General features: G+C 49.4%; 1 protein-coding gene across 2 annotated transcripts in view; it reads right to left on the reverse strand.

The window, feature by feature from the left end:
* Positions 1-25,998, reverse strand: part of CDC42BPB (CDC42 binding protein kinase beta) — a 113,262-nt gene that overhangs the window by 20,587 nt on the left and 66,677 nt on the right. For both annotated transcript variants that reach the window (XR_003796040.1, XM_029239161.1), the window contains exons 6-21: positions 21,645-21,738; positions 19,728-19,928; positions 17,759-18,007; positions 16,288-16,367; positions 14,217-14,383; positions 14,018-14,137; positions 12,951-13,084; positions 11,515-11,757; positions 9,505-9,615; positions 7,993-8,237; positions 7,783-7,888; positions 7,285-7,409; positions 6,723-6,828; positions 4,063-4,211; positions 3,652-3,746; positions 1,705-1,784 (exon numbers count right to left, since the gene is read on the reverse strand). Coding sequence is in view for 1 of the 2 variants with exons in the window: in XM_029239161.1 (XP_029094994.1) it covers positions 1,705-1,784; positions 3,652-3,746; positions 4,063-4,211; positions 6,723-6,828; positions 7,285-7,409; positions 7,783-7,888; positions 7,993-8,237; positions 9,505-9,615; positions 11,515-11,757; positions 12,951-13,084; positions 14,018-14,137; positions 14,217-14,383; positions 16,288-16,367; positions 17,759-18,007; positions 19,728-19,928; positions 21,645-21,738 (2,305 nt within the window). In the remaining variant the exon portion in view is untranslated. The remainder of the gene's footprint in view (positions 1-1,704; positions 1,785-3,651; positions 3,747-4,062; positions 4,212-6,722; positions 6,829-7,284; positions 7,410-7,782; positions 7,889-7,992; positions 8,238-9,504; positions 9,616-11,514; positions 11,758-12,950; positions 13,085-14,017; positions 14,138-14,216; positions 14,384-16,287; positions 16,368-17,758; positions 18,008-19,727; positions 19,929-21,644; positions 21,739-25,998) is intronic.

Genomic DNA, 25,998 nt, shown 5'->3' on the forward strand with positions numbered 1-25,998 from the left:
CCCCCCCCCCCCCCCCCCCCCCCCCCCCCCCCCCCCCCCCCCCAGTTAACAACCCCAGTCTTTGCTTCTCGGGAGTCTGTATCTGCCCCGACGACGGTGTCTGGCCGTGCAGGGCCAGGAGGAGGCACCAGACTGAGCAGCGGCAGGTTCTGCACGTACCGCGGGTTGTGAACGGTTGCATGTTTGCCTCTTAAAAAGTGAGGACTTCAGGGAAAAGGCAGCATCACAAATTTGATTAAAAAAGCCCTCTTGACAGGTGAATGTAAACAGGTGTGTGCCCAGAATGGTGGGGGCAATACAGATCCGCCTGGATTTCCTAACAACTGATCTAGGCAAGGATCACGGTCGTCCGCTAACCCATGGTGACCGCTGATTGCTCCCAGGGCCCTTCCCGGGGTGGGGTCTGGTCTGGCAGACACCACCTCCACCTAAGGGTCAAGAAGCTTAGCGCCCCCGGTGCTGAGCAAACTGGCCTCCGCTCACGGGGAGAACACACCATCTCCCGAGCAGAGTTCACATCAAGATGTTCAACCCACATCGAATCGAGAGGAAGAGTGGAGGCCTTCTACAAGAGAACTGGTCTGGACACTACAAGATCAATGCTATAAAACACGAAGTGGGGGGTGGGGGGACAGCGGCACGGCTCCAGATTAGAGGAGACCAAGGAGACACGAGCTCTGGCTCCTGAGCTGGAGGGAAGGCAGCTGTGCGCTGCGGCATCAGTGCAAACCATCCCCGCGTGGTGACGCCGCTGTGGATACGCAGGGGAACGTCTTCAATTCAGGAAAGAAACGCTGGAGTACTGAGTGTATTAGGGGTCATGATGCCTGCAACCCACACTCAAATAGCTCAGGGGAAAAAGGTCCATGTGCATGTGGAGAGAGAGAGGGAGAGAAAGCAAGTGCGGCAACATGCCAGGTGAGAGATACGTATGTTCACTGTACTATTCTTTCAACTTTCCTGCAGGTTTAAAATTTTCTAATAAAAAGTTAGAAAACAAAAGCAACGGCAAACACATCACAAGTCCCATTAATGACATTTCCTTTCACTAGTTTCCCGTTGCGGCTTGCTTTACGGGGCTGCTGGGAAGGGCCCATCCCTGAAGTTTTGCAGAGACCGTCCTGCCTCCACAGACTGATGTGAAGAATGCGCAGCTGAAGAGGAGGGAAGCGGGATCCACTCAGACCAGCAGCCACTCCCGAAGCTGGAGGGGCTGCTCTGGGTTCCTCCTGTGCGGGGCGGGTCTCCCTGAGCAGAGGCGATGAACTCCAGCACCAGGACCGCAACAGGGGCCCGGGCCGGACTATTCTTGCAAGCCACCCACCTCCGCCCCGGCAAGGCTGTACCGTACTGAAACGGGAACACGACCGGCTCATTCTTCACCGTGAGAACCTGTGGTTTAAAAACTGCCTGAAATATTCAGCACACAGGCAGAGGCCGGTGTGGACTTCCTCCCGGAAGATGCCAAGCACTCTCTTACCCTCCACCTAACTTGAGGGGCCTCTCTGTGAACGCCTCGAACACCCTAACTGCTTCCAACTGTACACGTTTAGCCCCTGGTCAATTGCAGGATCGGCACAGCTGAGCTAAACTGCCCGGGGCCAATGTACTGTGGGTTCGCGGCCCTGCAGGCAGTCAAATCGCAGTAACTGATTTCTAACTTTTCATCAATTCACCTGTCACTGTAAAAACATAATTACTTACTCTAAACGTCAGATCGTGCGCAAGAGGTGCAGTGTTGAAGTACTCAAAAATGGAATCCTGAAAATCTGGAAGCTTGAGTCCTGTGAGAACAAAACGGGACTAGTCAAGGTAAAAACTTAAGATGCAAAGACTCAGGGTCACCGAGATATCAATTCTGTCAGTTAATGATAAATCTGAGAGAGTAACCGAGGAAGACTATCCGGAAATCTCTAAAAATGAGGGGGCGGGTGGGGGGAGGAGACCTACCAGATGCTAAAGCAGATTCATTGAAGCGTCTCTAATTAGAATCGGGTGGGGGCATTGCCCATGGACAATGAGCAGGGGAGAAAATCCAGGAAGAGCCCCCGCGCCCACGGTAATGAAATCTCAGCTATGGTAAGACCCACATCTGAAATCAGTAGCGAGGGGAACTTTTTAATAACTGGTACTGGACAACTAACCAGCCACAGGAGAAAGATAAAACGGGGTCCGCCCCTCAAACTGTACGTCATAGTAAATTCCAGATAAGTCAGTAATCTAAATGTTAAAAGTGAGACTATGCAAGCGTCAAAAGAAGACATGGGCGAATTACTTGAGCAACTGGGGACATGGGGGTACTGCCCTGTAACTCAAAAAAGGGAAAAAACTGATAAATTTGACACACAAAAATTAAAAAAACAACAATAAAAATACCTTACGCTTGGCAAGACAAAAACAACAATAGCAAAAAACCATCATAAACGAAGACAAACTAGGAAAAATATTTGCAACTTCTGTCAAACAAAAGGTTCTAGTCCTCAATATATAGAAAGCTTCTAAAAATTAAGAAAAAGCCACAACCTGAATTATAAAAAATGGGCAGAAAACACAGATACATAAGTCACCAGAATAAGAAATACAAACAGCCCTCAAACACATGGAAAGGTGTGCAGTCTGGCTCATAGTAAGAAAAAATGCAAATGTGGTGCTACTTCTCACCCATTCAGAGTAAGATCACACTTTGTAGGCGAGGCTCTGGGGCAGGAACGCTCGCCTGCACTGTGGCGGAGACACAAATGCACGAGCATGGGAGCAGAATCCAGCACTGTTGAGGCTAAGTGTATGCATGCTTAACCTTTGACTGGCAATCCCACTTCTGGAAACCTATCCCCAAAATGCACGGACAGAAATAGGAAACGCTATATGCACACGGCTACTCACCACAGCACTCTGTGATAGCAAGAGACCAGAACAGCCCAACACCCAGCAGGGTGCTGCGCTGTGCTGGGCGAAGGGTCCGGGACCAGCTGAGGGCTGTGGCCTCGCCTGAGCACGGAACAGAGCAGGGCAGGCCTTTGTGAAGTCATGGGGGACACAACTGTCTAATTATACAGGTACAGGTACTTGCTTTATATTTTCAAGGTGAAACAAAGGAAGAATAAACCAAAAACTGTGGCTACCTTTGGAGAAGGCATCTTTGAACAAACTCTACTTCAGAATTTGGACTTTGGAATTATGCTAAGTGCTTTCTTTATGTAACTAAAAACTATTAAACCTAAAAGAAATGAAATGTAAAATAAAACCATTTCATTAAAAAAGATTTATATTTAGATCATTCAGGGGCTTCCCTGGGTGGTGCAGTGGTTAAGAATCCACCTGCCAATGCAGGGAACACAGGTTCGAGCCCTGGTCCGGGAAGATCCCACATGCTGTGGAGCAACTAAGCCCGTGCGCCACAACTACTGAGCCTGCGCTCTAGAGCCCGTGAGCCACAACTACTGAAGGCCACGTGCTGCAAGCCACAACTACTGAAGCCCATTGTGCTCTGCCACAATGAGACGCCACCGGGATGAGAAGCCCACGCACTGCAATGAAGAGTAGCCCCCACTCTCAGCAGCTAGAGAAAAGCCTGTGCACAGCAACGAAGACCCAATGCAGCCAAAAATAAATTAAAAAAAAAAAAATTCAGACGCGTTGATTCTAATTTACCAGTATCTGCTCTAAACTTTTCTTCCATCTTCTTCTTCAAAATTTCCATTTCTTCTAATAATTCTCTGTTCTTGGCTTCGGAATCCTTTAGTTTGCTAAAATAAAAAATAAACAGCTTTAAGTGCCCAGAGCCCAGGTCATCTCTGTGCTGGCTCAGAGAGTGTCAAGATGTTGGGGGGGCGGGGGGGAGGGTGTTTAATCCAGGTGCCTGGGAAAGCGGCAGGGCAGGCACGACAAGTACCCCTATTCATACACTTCAAAACTGCAGACTCTCATGCTCTCATTTTTTCCTTAAAACACTAATAAGCACAGCCCCCAGGAGGTGAAGTGCTCACACATACCCTTGCACCTAGGTCTAACGGAACACCGACTAAGTGCCCGCCCCCGGGTGGCCCAAGGCCCCGCAGGCACCTTTCAAAGGAGAGATTCATGTCCTTGACCTTCCTCAGCTCCTCCTGGACGAGCTGTTTGGCCCGGATCTCCGCCTCTAGAGCTGACTGCAGTTCCAGGCGTGCAGACATGTCCAGCTTCTGACTACGGCGGACTTTCCAAAGGGGATCCTGTAGAGATCAGTTCAAATGTTAAAAATACATTCTTAAGCTATTTACTTGTTTAACAAAATTAATGCTAACAAATAAGTAATTCATCTTCTTTTAATCTTAAGCTTTTATTATATTTAAGTATCAACTCTCAGATGTTAAAGTCCATGGGATCCAATTTTAGTTTTGTGACTTTTTTCTTAGAGGTCTTCTAAAGAATAAAATTTACGGTGTTTTTTTTTCTTTAAGAATAAAACTGATCCTGTAGTGTAATTTCTACATGGCTCCACTACACTGTTTTACAAATTTAAGTTACATTCTAGGATCACAGTTATCTTATTTTTCCTACGTCTTGAAACGTTTTGCTATTTCATCATCTTAGTAACTATGTCATTACTCATCAATTATTCCTACCTATGATAAAAGACTAAAATAATAACAGAAAGGAAGAATGATGTAATGACCTAGAAGGTTGAAGCCACAGTGAAATAAACCAGCTTGAGGACAGCATTCTTCCATTTCCTTATTGAGCTGCCTAACGTATCTCACCGACTTTCAAGAGCATAAGAGAAGTCTGAAGAGATTATCTTGCAGACTTTTTTTTAAGGCTTTCACTGAATACAGTTAAGAATTCTTCATTTTTCCTCCATAACAAGAAAGAGGAGAAAACGGAGTGAGAGAGATGGCTCACAAGCAGAAGAGGGTACGGAGGAGCGGGCAGGGCTCCATCTAGTGGTGACAGCGGGACCGATAAGCTGAGAGAAGGCTCAGGGGACCACATCCTAGGGGAACTTTCTCAAGAATGGATAAGTGAACAGACAACACACTTCTAAGGACAATACACTTCTAAGGACATTCTCATCCAGTAAGTCCTTCAACACGAAGAACTATCCACACTGTATTTTGCAACAAGAATCTCAACGGGGGCTTCCCTGATGGTGCAGCGGTTAAGAATCCGCCTGCCAACGCAGGGGACACGGGTTCAATCCCTGGTCCGGGAAGATCCCACATGCCGTGGAGCAACTAAGCCCGTGCGCCACAACTACTGAGTCTGTGCTCTAGAGCCTGCGAGCCACAACTACTGGAGCCCACATGCCAAAACTACTGAAGCCTGTGTGCCTAGAGCCCGTGCTCTGCCACAAGAGAAGCCACCACACCACAATGAAGAGTAGCCTCCGCTCGCCCCAACTAGAGAAAGCCCGCGCATAGCAACGAAGACCCAACGCAGACAAAAATTAATAAATAAATTTAAAAAAAAAAATCTCAACAATCCCATTTTGCTAAAAGGACGTGTTCTTTCATCTTTTATAAGGTTTGTGCCCAAACTTTATTTAATGCAGTTTATAAATGCCAGTGTACTTGTAAACATGACTGGAAGAAAAGAAAAATAGAAACAAAAAAATGTACTACTCATTCTAATTGGTGTTTATAAATGTAAAAATGAAAATGTTTTCCAATCATGGAGCAAAGAACACAGTGGTAGTTTTTCTTTCAATAAAATTAAGAGCTGTCCATGTTTTCAAAAGTATTGTGTTCTGGACATTCCTGGTGGCACAGTGGTTAAGAATCCACCTGCCGATGCAGGGGACACAGGTTCGAGCCCTGGTCCGGGAAGATCCCACGTGCCGTGGAGCAACTAAGCCCGTGCGCCACAACTACTGAGCCTGCGCTCTAGAGCCACAACTACTGAAGCCCGCATGCCTAGAGCCCATGCTCCACAACAAGAGAAGCCCGCACACCACAACCAAGAGCAGCCCCTGCTCACCTCAACTAGAGAAAGGCCGCACGCAGCAACGAAGACCCAACACAGCCAAAAATAAATAAATAAAAACAAAATTAAAAATGTATTGTGTTTTGGTGACGGAAGCGCAAGAAGAGTGAGAGGTCAAGGATGAGCTGCAACCTATCAGAGACGGACTCCTGAGGTTCAGCGTCTACAAGACGCACGTGCTCCAGGCCCTGTGGGATGGGGGCCAGCAGTTCAGTCCACCCGAAAGTACTGGCCCCCCCACCTTGGTAAATATACCTTCAAACCAGGAAAACATGGAATAAAACTGTGCGTTCACTAAGTTTAATTCTAGCCAGAATCCTAATGAAGTTTTGTTCCTCTTCACCTTTACTCTGACTTTGTGAATTATTCACAAAGTAACTCACACATGCGTATTTTAACAAGGGTAAATGGTGGAGGAGAGAAGGGGGCGCGAGCTGCTGCATGGGGACCAGCACCACCAGCCCAGCGCTCAGAGTCACACAGGCTGCTGGACAGACGGACAGACCTACACACTAATAAAGCAAACCTCCTCGACGGCGGAATCCCATCCTGCTAAGTTAAGACTGCACCACAGAGCCTGCTACTCAACAGTGATTTGCTAAATGAATGAATGGTATCAAAGTAATCTGTGATCTCCTGACGCCCGACAAGATGCCAGCCACACAGAAGCCTCCCACGTCACTGAATTACCTGCACGTTCACATTTGGAGCCACCTATGATCCCCCAGCAACAGAAGTGCGCATTTCAGACCCAGACCTACCAGTGTCCTTGACCCCAGGCTGGAGCTCCTCAGCGCCTCGAGTTCTTCCGTCATCTTCGAAGCCAAGGCCTGAAGATAGCCCCGGGCATCCTTCTCGTCGCTGACCCTGGAGGGGAACAGCCATCCCGTGAGCCAGAGGCGCCCACCACCCCTCCTCAGGACACGGTGGCCCAATGCCATGTCACCCCCCATCACCCGTGACGAGCCCACACCCTGTTAGGGGAGGCCAGTCCCAGCTCGCTCTCTGGGGCTCCTGGGCCATCGTGCAGCCGTGCTTCCCAGAAGCTCTGCCTCCGTTTCAGCCAGGACATGCAGGGTGGGGGCCGGCGCGACCCCACACCCTCGGGGACTTGGTGGTGCTGTTTCTCCACCTTCAGTCCAATGTCATGATCACTGGACAGAACTGCTGCCCCCAGACGGTACCGATTTGGGGGAAACAGGCGAGATCTGTAGGGTTAGACCTCAGAGACGCAGCATGAGGTGTAAAGGAGGAGGTGGCAGCTGGGGAAACCACGATGGGGGCGCCAGCTGGGCCGCACCGCGGGGCTCGCCGTGCACGTACCACTGAATGATTTCCGCGATCTGGGCTTCCCAGTGGGCAACCGACTCCTTCTTGGCTGCCAGATCCTGCAGGTCATCCTCCAGCTGTCTGTTCTGAGCTGTGAGTTTATCCACAAAGGAACAAAGCTGAAATTAAACAATTGTAACACACAACTCGTTACTGGGCATCCTGAGCATTACGACAACTACAAGTCCTTTTGAATTTTGAAAGTTTTCGTTAATCGTTATGAGGGTTCCCCAAACGAAGTTTCCAATGTGGACTTTTTGATCATATCAAACTTAAGTCACGTTTCGATACAAATCTTAACATCGAGGTGATTAGAGCTACTGGTTTCAGGTAATTAGCAGCTTGTAACCAAATGAAAACATCCCACTTAAAAGACCAAACATATTATTACTTCACTTAAAAATTAAAATACTTAAAACACCAAACTTCTAAGACTCAAGAACGAAAAAATTACGGCATCCACAAAGTGACGGTTCAGATCCTTTAAATCACCTTTTCGTTTTCTGCAGTTAATTTCTTGTTTTCCTCAAGCAGCATCGCCCTTTCTCGTTCGTACTTGTCTTTGACTGTGCCCACGGCCTCCTCCATCTCACTGTGCCTGAGAAGGCGGGAGAGGTTTTAGGGGTTCCTGACTTTGCCAACGCTCCACCCCGGGCCCGGCGCAGCCCGAGGCCTCCGCGCCGCGGGGCTGTGAGGACTCACCGCTCACGTTTGGACTTCTCTAACTTGTCCTTCAGCACCAGGACCTCCTTCTGCAGGGCCAGCTGCTGGCTTTCAGAGTCGTGCACCTCTTTCTTCACATTCTTCACCTCCAGCACGTGGGAGGCCTCGCGTCTCACCAATTCCTCTTCATAAAACAGGACTTTCTTCTCAAGCTCAGATTTTATCTTGGAAATCTCCTGCTGATGTTCTAAGGCGGCACCTGGCCCACGGCCTCCTTGCTTCATCTGAAGATAAAGGTTGGAATAAATTACAAATCTCTGCGCCCTCCTCGAGGCTCAGGCATCACCCCGACCACGGCAGACACTTGCAAGTGCTTCTTCCTCTGCCCTGCCGACAGACACCGACCCTTCTAACAGCCGCAGGGCAGGCTTTGGTGGGGGCGGGTGTGTGTGTGTGTGTGTCTGCCCTGGGAGGGGTGAGCCCAGATCTGCCTGAGACCCAGAGGCCCCGTCTCACACTCTGACACGAATGGTTCTCAAGGTCTCCTCACGCTGTCCGTTCATTCACGCAACAATATTCTCTGGAGGGCTGACCGTGTGCCAGGCACCCTCCTGCTAACAGGGTCACACGGGGTGGTGACGTGGGAAGTGAGCCATCAGGCTAGGAAGGTCTTCATCACGGGGGAGGCGGGGGCTCAGCCAGGGCAGAGGCACTGAGTGAGGGGAGTGGGGGGACAAGTTGCAAGTGTCTGAAGAACAGGAGGAATCGGGGGGCACGAGGGAGGAGGTCAGGGTTATTCGAGCGCTGCGGGAAGCCATCAGAGGGCATTAGCAACGTGACGAGCTTTGACTTTGCTGTAACGAGCTGCTGTGTGGAGAGCAGACTGCAAAGGGCACAGAAAGGGACAGGGAGACGCAGTCACAGGCCGCCGAGTCCGGGCAAAAGGTGTTGCCCGTGGAAGCAAATACGACGGGGAGAAGCTGACACCTCGGGGATGTGTACTGGGGGGACGGGCCAGGTGTGAGGGCAAGAGAAGACCCATCGTCTGCATTTCACAGATGAGGAAACCCAGGCTCAGAAAGTGGAGTCCCGGGTCTGAAGTCTCGCCAAGCCCATGAGGAGCCACTACAGCCCTCCCCCGCCCCTCCCCAGCCACCCCACTGCCCTCTGGCCCTGGACGAGGGCCCCAGGCCATCAGCCCGGCTCTTCCACTGTCAGCAGCAGGACATGGGCTGTAAGCTTTTATAGAAACTGACTCCATCGAATTTAGAAACCCCAGACACAGAGAAAGCATGAGGCGTCCGTTTGCTAGGGCTGGCTCTAGACTGCCGGAAACATTTACACAAGGAAAGAAACGAAGGAACCCGGTTTTTAAAGGTGAGAAGCTCCCATAAGCTTTACATCGCGTTCCCGGCCCCCCGCCGCCCCCGCCCCACGCCAGGTCTTGTTGGAGCCCCGACAATCGCATCGTTTAAGGTGACTCCCGCCTGGCAACCGCTAAGGATAAGAGTCTGCTCTCTCAGTAAGAATAAAGACCTCACCGAGCACTACCTTGAGGGCTTCAAGCTCACTTTCTATTTGCTTGGAGAAGTTCTCGCTGTGCTCACGCAGCTTGCGCTCCTTGGAGGCCTCGGCCACGGCGTCCTCGAGCTGAGCTTCCAGCTAAGGAAGGAGAACAGCGCTTTTTATCAACACAAACCAGCTCCACTGCGGCAGCTAGACCTTTACCCAGAAGGAACTCTAAGCAAACGAAACCTTGTAATTCTTCGCTCTTCATCAGATTTTGATCACAAAGTAAAGGCTGAGAAATACACTTCAGGACTTAACTGGAATGGCTGGTTAGTAATAAAACAAGTTTAAATTCTAATTTAAATTGATACTTTGAAACTATATTTCAAGAAAAGATACCAGTTTGTGAAAACAAATACTCCAATACTGTAGGATATAGATTCGGGGTTTTTTTGTTTGTTTGTTTGTTTTTTAATTTTACTTATTTATTTTTGGCTGCGTTGGGTCTTCGTTGCTGCCCGCGGGCTTTCTTTAGTTGTGGCGAGCAGGGGCTACTCTTTGTTGCAGTGCGTGGGCTTCTCATTGCGGTGGCTTCTGTTGTTGTGGAACACGGGCTCTAGGCGTGCGGGCTTCAGTAGTTGCGGCTCGCGGGCTCAGCAGTTGCGGCTCGCGGGCTCCAGAGCGCAGGCTCAGTAGTTGTGGCGCACGGGCTTATTTGCTCCGCGGCATGTGGGGGGATCTTCCCAGGCCAGGGCTTGAACCTGTGTCCCCTCCATTGGCGGGCGGATTCTTAACCACTGCGCCACCAGGGAAGTCCCAGATTCATTTTTTTTTAATGGAAGACTTGAAACATACACAAAAGTAGATAGAGTGGTATAATGAAGCCCATGTGCCATGACCCGGCGTCAACAGGTAGCACCCTGGGCCTGCTTCAGCTGCATGGCTACTCCCCAATCATTTTAAAGCAAACCCCAGACACAGTTATCATTTCACCCAGAACTGGAATGGTCATGCTTAATTAGGGGTTCACTACAAAGAGTTACAGTTGGCTAGAGCTACAAATGTACTGGGGTTGCAAAATCAACTGTCTAAGAAGAAAACAAATAGGCATTCTGAGGCCGAAGGACAAAGAGCCCTGGACATGAAAGGAACAGGAGCACATGCTCTGCGCCTCCCACTCAGTTTACCCTCCCACTCAGTTTACCGAGTAAACCCAACAGAATGTTAAAGGAAGGGTTGTGGGCCGTATGTTGCCTGTTGGTAGCAGAACGTTTGAAATCATCTCGGGCAGCAGTTCAAAGTGGGGTCCTGAGGCCCTTTTAGGGTCTGCAAGGCCCTTCCCCTTCTAAGTCCCTACCTTAGGAGCTGGGCTTTCTTCACGTACATTATACAAAAAAGCGTATCACTCCAGACAATGGAGAAACAGATATGAGAACCCGGGTGTTTTCTATTAAGGCAGACATTAAAGAAAGGCATAAGCATGTTAAAAATGCCACACTTCTCACTATATTTTAAAAAACTGGTCACTTTTCATAAAAATGTTATTTATGTTAACATGTAATGAGTCTGTTGTTATACTGAACATTTTTTCGGTTTTAATTTCTAACGTGGTGAACACTAAGACCTATAACCACACAAACAAAAGCCCTTCGGGGCCCTCAGTGATTTTTGAGTGTCAAGGATCCCGAAGCCAGTCTCAGGGCCGCTGCTCTGGGGCAGCGGCCCTGCGCACCTAGAAGCCTTCGTGTCTCCTGAAGCCATGGTGCATCACATCATGACGTGTTTCTATGGTATTTCTTGTTCGTGAATACCCTCTATTCTGCTTTAAAATTTTAGTACTACAGGAACTTCTTTTAATAACTTCCCAAATAGGGAACAAGGACGGAGAGCTACAAAACAGACGCTTAGCAAAGCGGCTACTTGGCCTCACGTGAAGTTTAGGATCCACTGTACCTTCAAGTGATTTACGTGACGCAGCCTGAGCCCCCAAAGCTGTTTTACTGGGATCACCCAGGCGCCCCACCAGCGTCCCCTGAAGCCCCGAGAAGCTACCTCCTTCCTGCTCTTGTCGGCCCTGCGGGCCTCCTGCCTCAGCGCATCCATCTTCTGCACGGCCGCCTCCACCTCCTCCTCCCGGTCCCGCAGCTGCCGGGACACCTTCTGCTTCTGGGACCGGAGCTCGGCCATGCGCTCGTTGAGCTCTGAGAACTCCTGCAGGGCCAGCTTCCGCTGCTGGTGGGCGTCTTTCAGTTCCCGGGCCTGGGACTTCAACCGCTCGGAAGCCTCCATCAATTGCTGAACACAAAAGAGTTAAATTACAGATGGTTTACGTTTGCCTAACAAGGACTGGACTGGAAGGCGAGAAGCGCTGTCTTCCACTGTATTAAGGGGTTAAAGTGACAGCAGATCTGGTTACAGGCTGTAGCCACAGCCCCGAGAACTGACCTTCCTGGAAAAAGCCCTTTGTTTGTCCCAGCGCAGCCTGAAGAAGCCCACCTGAGACCAGTGAGACCCTCCTATGATGTGAGCAGCTTGCTCACAGAGGCAAGTCTGGCCCAGGAATTTCGACCTCTCCCCTGTGTCATCCACGCAATCACCAAAGTAGCTGAAGCACGAATCTGGTCGCCAATCTGCTTACTTAAACCCAGCAGATCAGAAAAGAGCACATTATATACAAAAGTGCTTAAGATTTCAATCAAAGTAAAGAACCGTATAAAAACAATCTGCTCCCTGCAGCCGATCCCTTGACAACTGGGCTGCTTGGTCACCGTGGCACCTGCTGGCCTGCGGCTGGAAGCAGCAGGATCTGAGCAGGCTGGCAGGGCAGCTCCCGCCACAGGGAGGAGAGGCCCCTGTGGACCCGCCCGCTGCAAGTTTCTCCAGCCCACCTGCGCCTCTGAGACGAAGCCCTGCAGGTGGTACGATACCACGGGGAACGGAAATCCTGCTCGATTCAGAAAACAGACCCCAACCACAGGGTCAACAACCGAGTGTACCTTAGGAAACACGGTCCTCACCGGTGTGAACATACTGCTGTCTGAACACAGCTGGACGTGTCTCACTGAAAATCAATGTCATGAAGGAGCTATGGCCTCTTTCGCAAAGCCTTGCCAGAGCTGCAGGCCGGGCAGGAAGGACAGGGGCTCTGGCTGGGGTGAAGACACGCGCCCTAAGCCAGCTGGGTCAGCGCAGGAAAAACCCTCAGCCCTCACACGGGGATACCGCCCGCTCAGCAGGCCCGTGTCCGAGGTTAAAGACGACGACCGGAAAGTGCGCCCGTGTAGCCACGGCGCTGAAGAGCACCCGCGACCACGATTGGCCCCACGGTAACCGGGCGCCAGTTTGGCTCCGTGTGAGCCTCGGCAGCAGGGGCCAGGATCTGCACACAGGCGAGGGGCCTGGACATCCTCGAACATACGCACGGACTCAACCTCACACTCTGCAAGATCACGTAAGCCTCTCTCACACAAACGAGGCCTCTTGACTACCTTGTGGAAATCCTCCTTTTCCTGCCGCACCAGGCGGTACTGCTTCTCCAGGCCTTTCAGTCGATGCGTGGAATCCTCGTGCTCCTGGCGAAGAGTCACCGTGTCCTCAAGCTGTCGCTCGAGCCTATTTGAATCTGAGCAAAAGAGAAAAGAAAGCATATTCCCTTACATGCAAAACTTTGTGATCTGACCTACTGACGGGGAATTATTTAATAATCCCAACGCTCTTTGTGATCTGACTTACTGAACAGGGAATTATTTAATAATCCCAAATGCCCTCGAGGCTTTTTTGACATTCTCTCTCAGGCACACACATGGCCGCCTGCACACCTGAGCAGACCCAGCAGACTTGGCTCTGCCCCTCTGTCTACGCACCCTTCCCTGGGACCGTGAGCCCCAGGGCGGCATGCGCCTCTCTGTCTCGCCCTTGCTCCCTGTGTGTGCCAGCACAGTGCAGCCGAGTGGTGCAGGAGGGTTTTAGTAAGTAATGGACTCAATGGAAGCCCTTTTCTGGATCGGGATAGTGGGTCCCAGATAGGAAACAGAGAGAAGGCAACTGACTCGGGTTTGATTTGAGATGAGAGTCAAGTGCAGCAGCAACCCATGTGTCAGGTAAAGGGTTAAGACTTAAAGGTGACTTGAGTCTTCAGGAAGCTCTGATAACCGAGGAACCACAAAACACACACTCTCGTGACAATAGAACCAGCATCTAAAACACTGGAAAGTGAGTACAGCCACTGAGGGAAGCTTCAGAAAGGAAAGTTAGGGCAATTCTGTCTCAGAGTGACAAAGAGGAGAATTAAGAGAGAGAAATGCAAAATATTCTGAGAGTTTATGCATAAAATATTAAGAACTGATTCTAGCTGTAACTATAACATTATAGTATTAGAGTTAAGCAAGTTGGAGAAATGATTTTAAATAAGCTGGCAAAACACCAGAACTCTTTCCTAAAGTTTAACTTTATTTTTTCCTGCTTTTCCATCCAATGAAAAGGACTCTGAAAATTTTCTTGGCAGAGACGAATGCCCAAGAATAGAGACTAAGCAGTTTGACTTTAGAACACTTACCTGCTATTTTGTTCTTCAAACGTTCGATTTCTTCGTTCAGCTTTTTGATCTCTTTATCCCGGGCTGAACTGCCCAGGGCCCGGGCCGAGCCGTGGAGGGACTGGACGGTCTGGGTGGACTCTGGGGAAGAGACACACATGAGTGCAGGCCCACGGCAGCGGCAAGCAGACCCCACTGCAGAGGCCCCGCTGCCACTCACCCTGCAGCTTCCTGCTCAGCTCCAGCCTCTCCTGTTCCAGCCTCCGGATCCTCCTCTCATAGGCTTCAACCTGCAGGCTGTTCTCCAAATCCCGCTGCACACCCTCGTCTTTGGTTAACGTACTGGACTGCATTATGCTCTTCAGAGAGCCCCGGTCAGAAAAACAGCTGCAAATAAAGCAACAGGGTTTTCTGATCTACTGAGAATTTACAGTGATTCCATTAGCATTTAAAAACTTCCTGGGGTAAAAGATAAGCCTTTTTAAATTGGCAAACAAAAACACTTGTGAAAAGACTTTATTGTTTATGGAGCCAAAATTAGACAAGAGTCTTCCTTCCTGCAAATGACTGGGTGACAACGGGCAGCGAAGAGGGACGCCCTCAGAGCTGGTCAGAGACATTGCCTCTGCAGGGGAGGGGACGTTAATTTCTTTCTTTCTTGTTGAAGTACTGTTGATTTACAATGCTGTGTTATTACAGAGCACAACTTCTAAATCATCGCGTCCACTCAACCAGACACTGAAAAGAGAAGGCCTTCTGCATGAGGAGCTGGGCTGGTGGGGCCTGGCTGGGCTCAGGCAGAGGCTTCCCAGGACGCTCACCCTGGAGGCCTGCGGCAAAGTGAGTCGGCGAGGGCACGCTGGCTCCACAATGACTGGAGACGGTTCCTTCGACCCTCCGGGGCTCATCTTCCCCCGAAGACTGAACACCCTGTAAGGTTCCTTCAATTCCAGCACTCTCACCAGCACAGATAAGCTCCTCACCAATGACCAGCCGACTCACAACGCACAGACTAAGGCCAAGGATGGTTCTCTCCATCAGAGCTTAACTCGGAGACAGGTTACTTAGTTCCTCTTGCATTTAACGTGACAGTGATGTCAGGGACGTTTCTGAGTCCTACAATGCATGCAGCGAGGCACCCACCGTGCACACGCAAGCACACACACACTCACAGGAGGGGCTGGCTGGTGTTTCTCAAAGGTGGCCCGAGGGTGCTGTGCCGGCTGGCACTGCCGGGGTCCGGGGTCCGTTCCAGGAGGAGGTCCCTGGACCCAACCCAACACACCTGAGCCTCGGTCGCGGGAACGGGGCTGGGATCCACAGGTGTGATAAGCACCCAGTGAACTGAATGCAGTGGGAAGGTCTAGCGCCTCTGCAGAGGGGCTAATAGATCAATACGCCCAGCACACCCTGGAACGCCTCCTTCTTGGCTGGAAGGCATGTGCCATAACTTTGGCTTACGTGCTGTTTAACTCCGGCATCCACACCTAAAGAGAGTTTCTACAAGCTTGAGCACAAGTAACCCTCTTCTGCAAGGAATCTGTATCACTTCAGGCACCGTGGCAGCTCCATTTGTTTTATTTTACCCGCCTTTCTTCCTAACCCCTCTCTTCTTGGCCCAGTTTCCTTTTAAAAGCAAGTTAGAGCGTCTCCGGCAACGCAAGTCTGCCAGAGGCCCATTCGAGACAGAGGCCGACGCAGACAAACACCAGCCGGGGCTCCCAGGGCTGGAGCCACATGTGGGGCTCATGCTCTCAGCTCTGGCGGGGACTGTGCTGCAGCCCCACCCATGGGAGCGACAGGGCCGTGGCTAAGAGCCCTGCAAAAGCGAGTGGGAGCCCTGATGAAGATGGCGCTCAGCCGGGCGTGAATGGACACCGTGCCACTAACTGCAGCCACTGATGTCCCATCGGCACAAATCCTGCCAGTGCCGATGGCCTACAGAGATCAGGCGCCAGCAAACTATGGCCCGAGGGCCAAATCCTCTCGAGCCTGCTTTTGTACCTCCCATAAGTTGAAAATGGTTTTTACGTTTTTAATGGGTTGTTAAAAAGAAAAGTATACAGCAGAGATCTCAAAGCCTAAAGTATGTGCTACCAGGCCCTTTATGGAGAAAGTCTGCCGACCCCGCTATACATGGCATCACGTGCAGCACCAGGTGTGCACTTTTAAAGGACAAAGCCATCCGGCGCTCCCGTAAGCACAGCCCTCTCAGCGCTCGGTCTGCTCACCCCCGCCCCCCCGGGTGGGAAGGCTCCTGCTCTGCTGCTGAGCGATAAATGCTGACATACCTTTCCGTGGTGAATGTAAAACCGATGAATGGCAAATGTAATCCAGAAAAGCCCGTATGAGAACCAGGAGGTAATATTTCCTGCGCAAGAACACACACAACATAAACGAAATTACGTTCAAACAAATGGCAAACAAGGGAGAAAAAGTATTACCCCAGGATGAACTCAAGAGTGCAGCGGGGAGAACGGAGGGCGCTTCTGGAATGTTGCCTCCATGGTGCCACCTGCATGGGGCCGGGTACCGGCAGGTCCACTTCCCGCTCCTGGCAGGGGCCAAAGCGTGGCGCAGTTAAGGGGATAAACCCACTGCTTCTGATGATCATAACGGCACGGGTCCAACTTGGATCAGGCTGCTGACTGTGAACCTTCTAAAGCGGCAAGATCCCCACTCACCGTGACCCTGGGCAGGGAGGAGTGGGGGACCCGGGGCAGGCGCTTGGGCTCTGGGTTCTTGGCCTGAAACAGAGGCCAAGGCAGAAGCAGGGTTTGGAACCCAAAGGTGGACTATTTTAGACAGGTTTACTACAACTCTATTTTTCAATATGCGGGTCCTTCTCTATTAAAAATAAAAGCAAAGTTATTTATCTGGAGAATTGCAGTGTGGAAACAGTTTCTCTGAAGTCCAGGAAAAATCCTTTCAACAATGATAATGCTTTTCTCACATCATCTAAACGTCAGCTCTTATTTTACTAAGAAAAAGTCTGCAGGGGATAATCAAGATTTTTCTTTTACTTGGTTGAAACCTCAGTTTCTCTATCCCCAAAGACACACGTATAGACTAATAAGGCTGAGTTTGATGACGCCAAAATAGTTTTACAGCATACGAGCAAAACTCTCTGGGGGCCAAAGGTATACTGACAAGTGCATCAGAGGCCCTGACAGAAAAGGTCAGACACCAGACGGGTCCCAGGGCCACATCCCAACTTGAAAAACCCACGACCTGAAACATCAGCAACTCAAAATCGGCCCATCACCACGGTCACTCCTGACTTCCCGAGGCATAAGGAAACATTCACGCACACGCTGAACACACGTGATGGCAGGAAGTCCGGACGTCCTCACGCACAGGGTCAGTGAGAAGTACCGGAAACCCTGAGGCCCACGTACTACCTGTGGGGCCGCAGGCGGGCTCCTGGCAGTGGTGACAACGGAAGTGACGTTCTAATGTGATAACGTACCTGACGCTGCTTCGCAAAGGTACAAAGCCATGAAGATAAAAGTAATTCTGATGAATTCTAAAACAAAACAGCTATTTAATAACTCCATTTTACTCAAATTGAGTAACCCATCATTTTAAAAACGGGATGTTAAGGACCAAGCCGTAGGCTGGGATAAAAGGTACATTTTCTTGAGACAACTGCCAAAACTTCTGGAGCCCAGCACAGTTCTAAGATTCGCCACCTCCAAGGCGAGCGACCCTGTGCGCTGCAGACCCCCTGGGGTGCGACACAGGGACGGCCGCCGCACTTACAGCGTTCCTCAGCACATCGTCATCCACGTCAAAGTTGGACGTGTCGGAAGGACTGCTCACATCCGGGATGTAAGGGGCTTCCAGGTTTCGTATATTTTCCCAGTTCAGTCCTTGGAAAAACGCGTGCTTCTTGAAGTCCTCCACCCCGTTCTGTCCCAGCCGGCGCTCCCTGCTGCAGATCAGCCTCTGGATGAGGTCTTTCGCCTCCTCGGACACGTCTGTGACGTGGGATGGGAACTGAAACCGCTCCTGGAGGGGGAAGGGGGCAAATCAGGGGACACGTGATGAAAACACTCAGAAAAATCTAAGGTGCACAGACATCACAGGGAACAGAGTAGAAACAACAGCTCCAAAGCAACAGTCACTTTTTTTTTCATGGTAACTAAGTGCAACCAAAGCTAATGAAGCCGAATTCCAGAAAGGCAAACATAAAAATCATAAGTCTTGCTGGTTTTCCTCATGGCAGACTTGTTACCACATTGCACATAAATTAAAACAGTGATAAATTTTCACCTATCAAGGTGGCAAAGAATGCTGACAACAGGCTGTGGGTGGGAGAGAAACTGGCACAGCCTTTCAGAACGCATTTTGCCAACAGCTGTGGCAGTTCCACTTCCAAAAATTTGGTCTAGAGAAACGGTCCCAAAGAGAAAACATAACATGTTCATGATGCCATTCTATTCTGACCCAGAAAACTGAAAAGTACCTAAATGCTCATCAAAAAGGGACTTGTTAAAACAAGATGTGGTGCACACATACACAGAGAGTAAGGTCCACCTCCACGGGCTGAGCAGAAAGATGACCAAAACCCCGGCCATATGCGATGTGATGCCATTTATCTAAATGCCAACCCCCCACGCCAGCTTAAGTCCACAAGGCCACATACCACCATGGCACAGTGGGCCTGAGCACTGAGCCGCCCCTGCTGTCCAGGGCTGCGGTGGAGACTGAATAAAAGAACAAAGAGACCACTAGGCCAGGCCCCACAGGCGGCAGGCGCTTGGAAACAGCAGGTCTCGCTGAGAAGTATATGGGGTGTTTTCCACCATCTATTTACTGCATGCACTTTTGCATGTCTGAAGTTTTTATAGTAAGTATATATTAATTTATAAATAAAAAATTATTTCTACTTTGGGAAAAGTGTTTTTTTAAAAAACAGTATAGCTTGCTTTGATTTAAACAGAAGACCCTTTACCACTTTCGTGTTAATCTGCTCCCTATTTGAGCAAATAAAGGGAGACAGGGCTGCAGGACAGATGGCAGACAAGTGGGAACCTTGCTGGGGTGTGTGAATGACTGAGCAGGTGGGGAAAAAAAGAATGCTGTAAGCAAACAGGCAGAAAGGATGAAACTGGCATTAGAAAGACATTTGATAAGGAGTGTTAAGAAAAAATACAGATGACAAAAACATTAGATGGAAGAAGAAATAATAAACAGAAAAACGAAGGAAACAGAAGAAAGCAATGTTGAAGTGAGAAATGAACAGGTGGGAAAAGGAAAGGGGAAAAATAAGAGGAAAAGAAATAGGATCAAGAACGCTACTATGTTGAGATGTGTGATCTGTTCATGACAACTGACTTCTGGGCAAACAGGTTTGAGAGTCTGAGCTGGCATCCGGTGGATCCAGACGCACAGGTCAAAGTGGTCAGTGGGCCACCCTCTCTGGCAATTCCCACCCCACACGGCACCGCGGGTACCTGCGTTTTCCTACCGAAGCCTGCTTCTCCTGCAGCGATCCTGGCCTGATGAACCCGTCACCCTCCGCCAGGAAACAGGAGCATCCTTGGAACCTCCCCTCCCACCCAGCCTTCTGTGTCAGCAGCCTGTGCAGACTCCCGTCTGGCTGCCCAGCCTACTCCACCCCGTCCCTCTTCCCCAGTGACCCCCCCCCCCTCAGGCTGCCTTCCTTGCCTTGGGGCCTGTGCCTCGGGGACTAGAACAAACAGGGTGTGGAAATGCAACAGCTTACTTCATGGTTCATGATCTTTCCATAGGTCTCCACAAGGGATTCTGCATAAAACGGTGTTTCTCCGTAAAGCATCTCGTACATGCAGACACCTAGAGACCACCAGTCGCACTCGGGGCCGTACTTGCCCATGCCGTCCTCCATCGCCTGCAGGATCTCCGGGGAGATGTAGTCAGGGGTGCCCACGGCCACAGAGGACTGCACCTTAGGGGAGAGGGCGGTTGGTGGGGGCCCAGGGCAGCTCTCCTTGCAAACCCCTAATTATCTTCTCTGAAACAGGGACAGCGGGTGATGAGACCGTCACGGAATAGGACTTGCACCTGGTCATGATTTGAAACCTAAGGACTCAAAACTCAACGCAAATAAGTGTTGCCACGGCACTGAGCAGAGGCAGTGTCCGGAATGCACGGGACTCTTGCACGCTGGGTCTTTCAACGCCCAAATGCCCACCAAGCCTCCACATGGCACTGAAGACACACGTCCTCCCCTGCGGCTCAAAGTGCGGTCCAAGGACCATGTGCATCAGCCCAGCCCTTCTCAGACCTTCACGCAGGGACACCATATACCTGTGAGACAGAGATTCTAAGACGCTGCATTTCTAACATGCTCCCAGGGGAAGTCCAGGCTGCTCACCACACCCTACCCTCTGGCCCCCAAACAGGAACGTCTGGAAGTAGGTCCAGGGACCAGCTGGGTGCCTGGACACTCCCTACATGGGGCACTGGGAATGGACCTGAACGTAGCAACACCTCTACGGAGAGCTACAACTGGTGAGGTGGCAACCATCCCGGAGAAGGCAAGGGGGCTGCGCAGGCTGAGAGGTCACAGACCGGCCTCAGAGCACGTGGAGTCCACAGGCCTGAGGGTCAGGCAGGACATGGAGACAACAACCCAGAAGGCCCGTCTGCACAAAGACCAGGCTCTCCCTGGGTGCCAGTCCCAGAGCCATCTGAATGACTCAGCGGGGAGTCCTCAGGAGCTCTGACCGGGCAGCAGGGCAACAGCTGTCGGGAGCTATCGCAGGGTGAGTGCCACCGGGACGGGAGTGCCATGCAGGTAAGAAAGGTGACCAACGCTCCGGCTCAGACCAAGGCCACTGCTCCCGTCGTTACAAGACTGGCTTCGGGGACAGCCAGTTTTACAGGTTCTTTTACTGCTGCTTGAAAACTCACAGTAAGAAGCGGGGCGGGGGTCTGCTCTCCTCTGGAGAAGTAGTTGCATTAGACTTTATGATATGTGTAGATTCTAAAGAAGAAAAGTCTCCCAAACACCTCACACTGAAACTGTGACAAGGGCCGCAAGGGAGAACGCAGACGACTCCCTAACGCACTGGAAGCCGCTGGCTGGAAGCAGCTGAGTGAGGTGCAGCAGCCCCACTTGAGGCCACTCAGCCAGCGTGCTGGTCCAGCTGAGGCCCAAGCCCAGCCTCCTGGCGACGGCCCCTCCGGGGAGGTCCTCCTGCTGTGCAGGGAGTGTCCGTTGGCCCTTGGAACAGGGGTATCAAGGCCCCCATTTCTACATCTGCAACACCCCTGGCTGACAGGAAGTCCCACCCCAGACGGAAACGAGAATGCACCATCACCCAGTTAAGGTCTGTCCACCTGGCAGGCATTTTAAGCAAGGACCCAAGGGCTGCCTCTCTTTCACTGCTGTGCTGGCACACTTTTAGCTCCCTAGGGATCTGAGGAAACCTGACAACCCCCCTTTTAGAAGGCATACGTATTATTTTTGTAAACATAAAAAACAAAGATGTTTTAAACTTAATAGAAAATTTCAACTGTCTCCTAAGTGCATTCGTCTTAATTTACATGAATAAACTTGGTTTCTTAATTGTATCTCAAATTGAAAATGTAAATAAGCCCCTTCTAATTGCAAGCAAACCCCAAAACCAAATGGAAAATCTCCAACAAAAATACCTACAGTTCCATCATCATTCATCTTCAAACACGATCCAAAGTCAGCCAGGCGGATATGACCATTCACATCCAAAAGGACATTGTCAGGTTTAATGTCTCTGTTAGTAAAATAAATACGTAAGTTAACCATTTCCATGCAACACATTAGGTAGGTCAAAGCCCTTAACTGGTAGCGGATCATCGGGGGAAACGCTAGCATCAGTCATGACAGCTGTAACAATCCAAGAAAACATCCCCGTGATGATGCAGTCGGGCATGGCAGCAGCAGTTAATTCCAGCGCTCATTCCTGCACAGCAGTTAATCCCCCATTAACACGCTGAGACACCGTTACTGTTCCCACCCACCCACCCAGCCTGCGAACCAATGCTTCCAGAGCACCAGCCTCGTGCCAGGCGCTGCTCTTGAGCCCGGGCCTACAACAGTACGGCGCTGCCCTGCCTTCACGAAGCCTCACACCAGCTGGGGTGTCAGGAAATGAACATGCAAATGCACAGATATGCACATGGTCTTGGCATCCCTGAGTACAATCCACGGGGCAAGTGCTACAAAGAAACAGGAGGAGATATAAAAAGAGGTAGAGGGACAGAGTGTGAAGCGAGTCAAGGTGGCCGTTACCACTGAGAAGAGACGCCTGAGCAACTGGGGTAGAACAGCTACAGACCAACAAAGCACCACGTACGCCAAAACTGTATTTTACAGACAACAACAGGGAAGCTCCAGAGTGGAGTAGTCTGCCCAGTTATACAGCAGCAGGAAAGTAAACTGTCCCACTAAACCCGTGGTCTTACTGACGGTTCTTCTGTGCACTTGCCAACACCGGGCAGGGATGGGGGGACGGCAGGGTGGACTTTAAGGAACTGGCCCTCCTTCCAGGCGGAATAAGCTTATGTGACTGGAAAAGCCACATAAGCATGAAAAGGAACAGAAACTTTAAAAGCAGAGGAAGACATTCACCAAGAAGAGTACAAGGATGTTTCCAGCAGCACAACTTGTAATAGCCACAAAGTGGGATCCACCTAACATCCACCTGCAGGAGACAGGTAAAGCAGTGGGCTGTCCTCACGTGACAGAATGCTACATCTCAATGAAAACACACGGGAGCACCAACTACTCCCAACACAACAGACGAGTCTCACAAAGAAATGTGAGCAAAAGATGATGACAATTCTTACCCCAAAAGATAAACAAAGCAAAAAACCCTTCTAGCACTCCAAACTGAAATAAATCTCCTTAAATAAACACCCAAGAATATGAAACACAAAACAATATAATCCCTCAGTGAGTCAGAAAAATGAAAACTAAGAACAGGGGACTTCCCTGGTGGTTCAGTGGTTAAGACTCCGCGCTTCCACTGCAGGGGGCGTGGGTTCAATCCCTGGTCAGGGAACTAAGATCCCACATGCCCTGCAGTGTGGCAAAACAAAAAGGAAACAAAAAAAACCTACAAACAGAACTAGACAAACATGGGGAGAAGTGAAAAGAGAGTTGATTTAACCCAGGAAAGAAACAGAAGAAAAAGACAAAATCTTAGTAGAAATAAGGACTAAATTATAAGATGCCAAAGGGGAATCAATTTAAATAAAAATCTAATGAAAGGCATTGAAGAAATGGAGGAAAAGGTCTGGAAGAATAAAAATGAGACAAAGAATTAAAAAGGGTCAGAGAGAAAGTAGCTGGAGACTGAAATGGAAGACAAGCAAAGAAGGCACAACATATACATAACAGGAGTCCCTAAAGAAATCAAAACAATAAAACTAACATTTGAAACTATGCTCCAAGAGAACTTTCCAGAAGTAAAAAAGACCTGAATCTACAGACTAAAGGGCCCATCAAATTTAAAAATAAATAAATAAAATGTCCTGTTTTTTGGAGCCAGACAAGTTGATATGGAACAACCAACATGGAAGAATAGCTAGAAAAACACTGAAGAGAAAGAGGTATGATGGGGGGACTTGGCCGTACGTGATTTCAAGCCTCCATGATTAAAGCAGTGTGGTCCCAGACCACAGAGAGAAAGACGACAATGGAACAGAATAGAGTGTCCAGAAACAGACCAAATTCATACAGAAACTGAGTATATAATAAAGATGTTATCTCAAATCAGCGGGCAGACACAAATAAGTTTCATGCTGGGACAGCTGAAGAGCCTTTTAGTTAAAGATAAAATCAGATCCATTCTTTTTTTTTTTTTTTTGCGGTACGCGGGCCTCTCACTGTTGTGGCCTCTCCCGTTGCTGGAGCACAGGCTCCGGACGCGCAGGCTCAGCGGCCATGGCTCACGGGCCCAGCCGCTCCGCAGCATGTGGGATCTTCCCGGACCGGGGCACGAACCCGTGTCCCCTGCATCGGCAGGCGGACTCTCAACCACTGCGCCACCAGGGAAGCCCAAGATCCATTCTTTATACAAGAATAAACTCCAAATGGATCAGAGATCCATACATTAAAAATAAAACTATTAGAAGAAAACATGGGTTTTCTTTTTCTCTGGGGTTTAAAAAAAAAAAGTACTTCTAACTATGACTCAAAATCCCAATGTAATAAAAGACCGATAAATTTAATACATTAAAAAAATCTACATGGCAAAAGACTACAATAAGCAAAATCAAAAAGCAAATGGCAAACTGGGAAAAAATATTTGCAACATATATTACAGATAAAGGGCAAATATTTAGCAACTGAAGGGAAAAAGCTACAAATCAGAAAAATGGGTAAATGACATGAAATAAATAGCTCACACAGAAAGATATAAAAATGAAATTCAACTCCACAAGAAAGACAAAAAACAAAAACAAAAAAACCCAACTGTATAACCATCTCTAATCCATCAGATGGCAAAAACATAAAAATACACTATGTTGCCAAGGCTGCAAGGAAACAGGCACTTTCATACATTGCTGGTAGGAACACAAAAAGGTGTATCTCTACGGATGGAAACTGGCAACATCTGATAAAGCTAATAAAAAATGTTAGTATATACCTAATATGTATTTTATTTCTCTGTCGATCCAGTGATCCCACTTCTAGGAATTCACCCTGAAGACACACCGACAATACAAAAAGATGTAGGTACAAGGTTATTCATTACTGCATTATTTATAATCGCAAAATACTAGAAACAACCTAAATGTCCACCCACAAGAGAATTAACTATGGTACCGATACATGTGGCGTGCTGTGCAAACGTAAAAGAGAATGAAGAGCTCCATGAGCTGATACAGAATGATTTCTAGGATACGTTAAGTGAAAACAACAAAATGCGTTAGGTGCATATTTAACCATGCTGCCTTCTGTTTAAGGAAAAGAGAAATAAGGAAACATGTCTGCTCATCTTGCATACACACACACACACACACACACACACACACACACACACAATAAACGGAAAACAAGGAACTGGTTACTTAGAAGGGGCAGGGAATGAGGTGGATGCGATAAGGAAGGAAGGGACAGCTCTGAGTATAACCTTGCTTAGTTTTGGTATTATCGAAGCATGCTTGAGTTCTACATGCTTAAAAAAGGAAACGAAATCAACAAAGATGGGAAGGGGCAGCTGAAATGGAAAGCTGATGAAACCAGTGAACCCAACTGTATTTCAAACCAGTAACACAACAGCACTGAAGGGAAATGGGGTAGAAGAAAACCCCAAACCTAAGTAACTTACGGCAGAGAACCTGACACTTGCAGTTGGGAGGTGGGGTTAGGGCTAGGGTTAGGTTTGTTTTTAGTAGGATAAAAGCAGAGCGAGGGTCCCTGGTAGCTCAGGACTTCCCTGGTGGTGCAGTGGTTAAGAATCCACCTGCCAATGCAGGGGGCACGGGTTCGAGCCCTGGTCCAGGAAGATCCCACATGCCGCAGAGCAACTAAGCCCGTGTGCCACAACTACTGAGCCTGCGCCCTAGAGCCTGCGAGCCACAACTACTGAAGCCCGCGCGCCTAGAGCCCATGCTCTGCAACAAGAGAACACTGCAATGAGAAGCCTGCACACTGCAATGAAGAGTAGCCCCCGCTCGCCGCAACTAGAGAAAGGCCTGCGCGCAGCAACAAAGACCCAACGCAGCCAAAAATAAGTAAATAAATAAATAAATTTATAAATTATAGTAATAAAAAAAGCAGAGCGATTCTGAAGCTACTTCAGATACATGGCAGCGCTGGGCAAATGACTGGATGTGCTGGTGCTGCCGGGAGCCAGAGGAGGAGACGGAAATGGACCGGGAGAAAGCCAGAAGGGTAACTCGTGATTCCCAAATTAGACATGGGTCTGTATGTATAAATGCGGACGTGTACAGACATGCACTTTACTCTGTCCACTGAGGGGCCTAAAACAGACACCCTGTAACTCGAGCACACCCAGCACCCA

Source organism: Monodon monoceros, unplaced genomic scaffold (genome assembly GCF_005190385.1).
Source record: "Monodon monoceros isolate NGI ecotype Baffin Bay Population unplaced genomic scaffold, NGI_Narwhal_1 Super_Scaffold_21, whole genome shotgun sequence".
NCBI classification, from domain to species: domain Eukaryota; kingdom Metazoa; phylum Chordata; class Mammalia; order Artiodactyla; family Monodontidae; genus Monodon; species Monodon monoceros.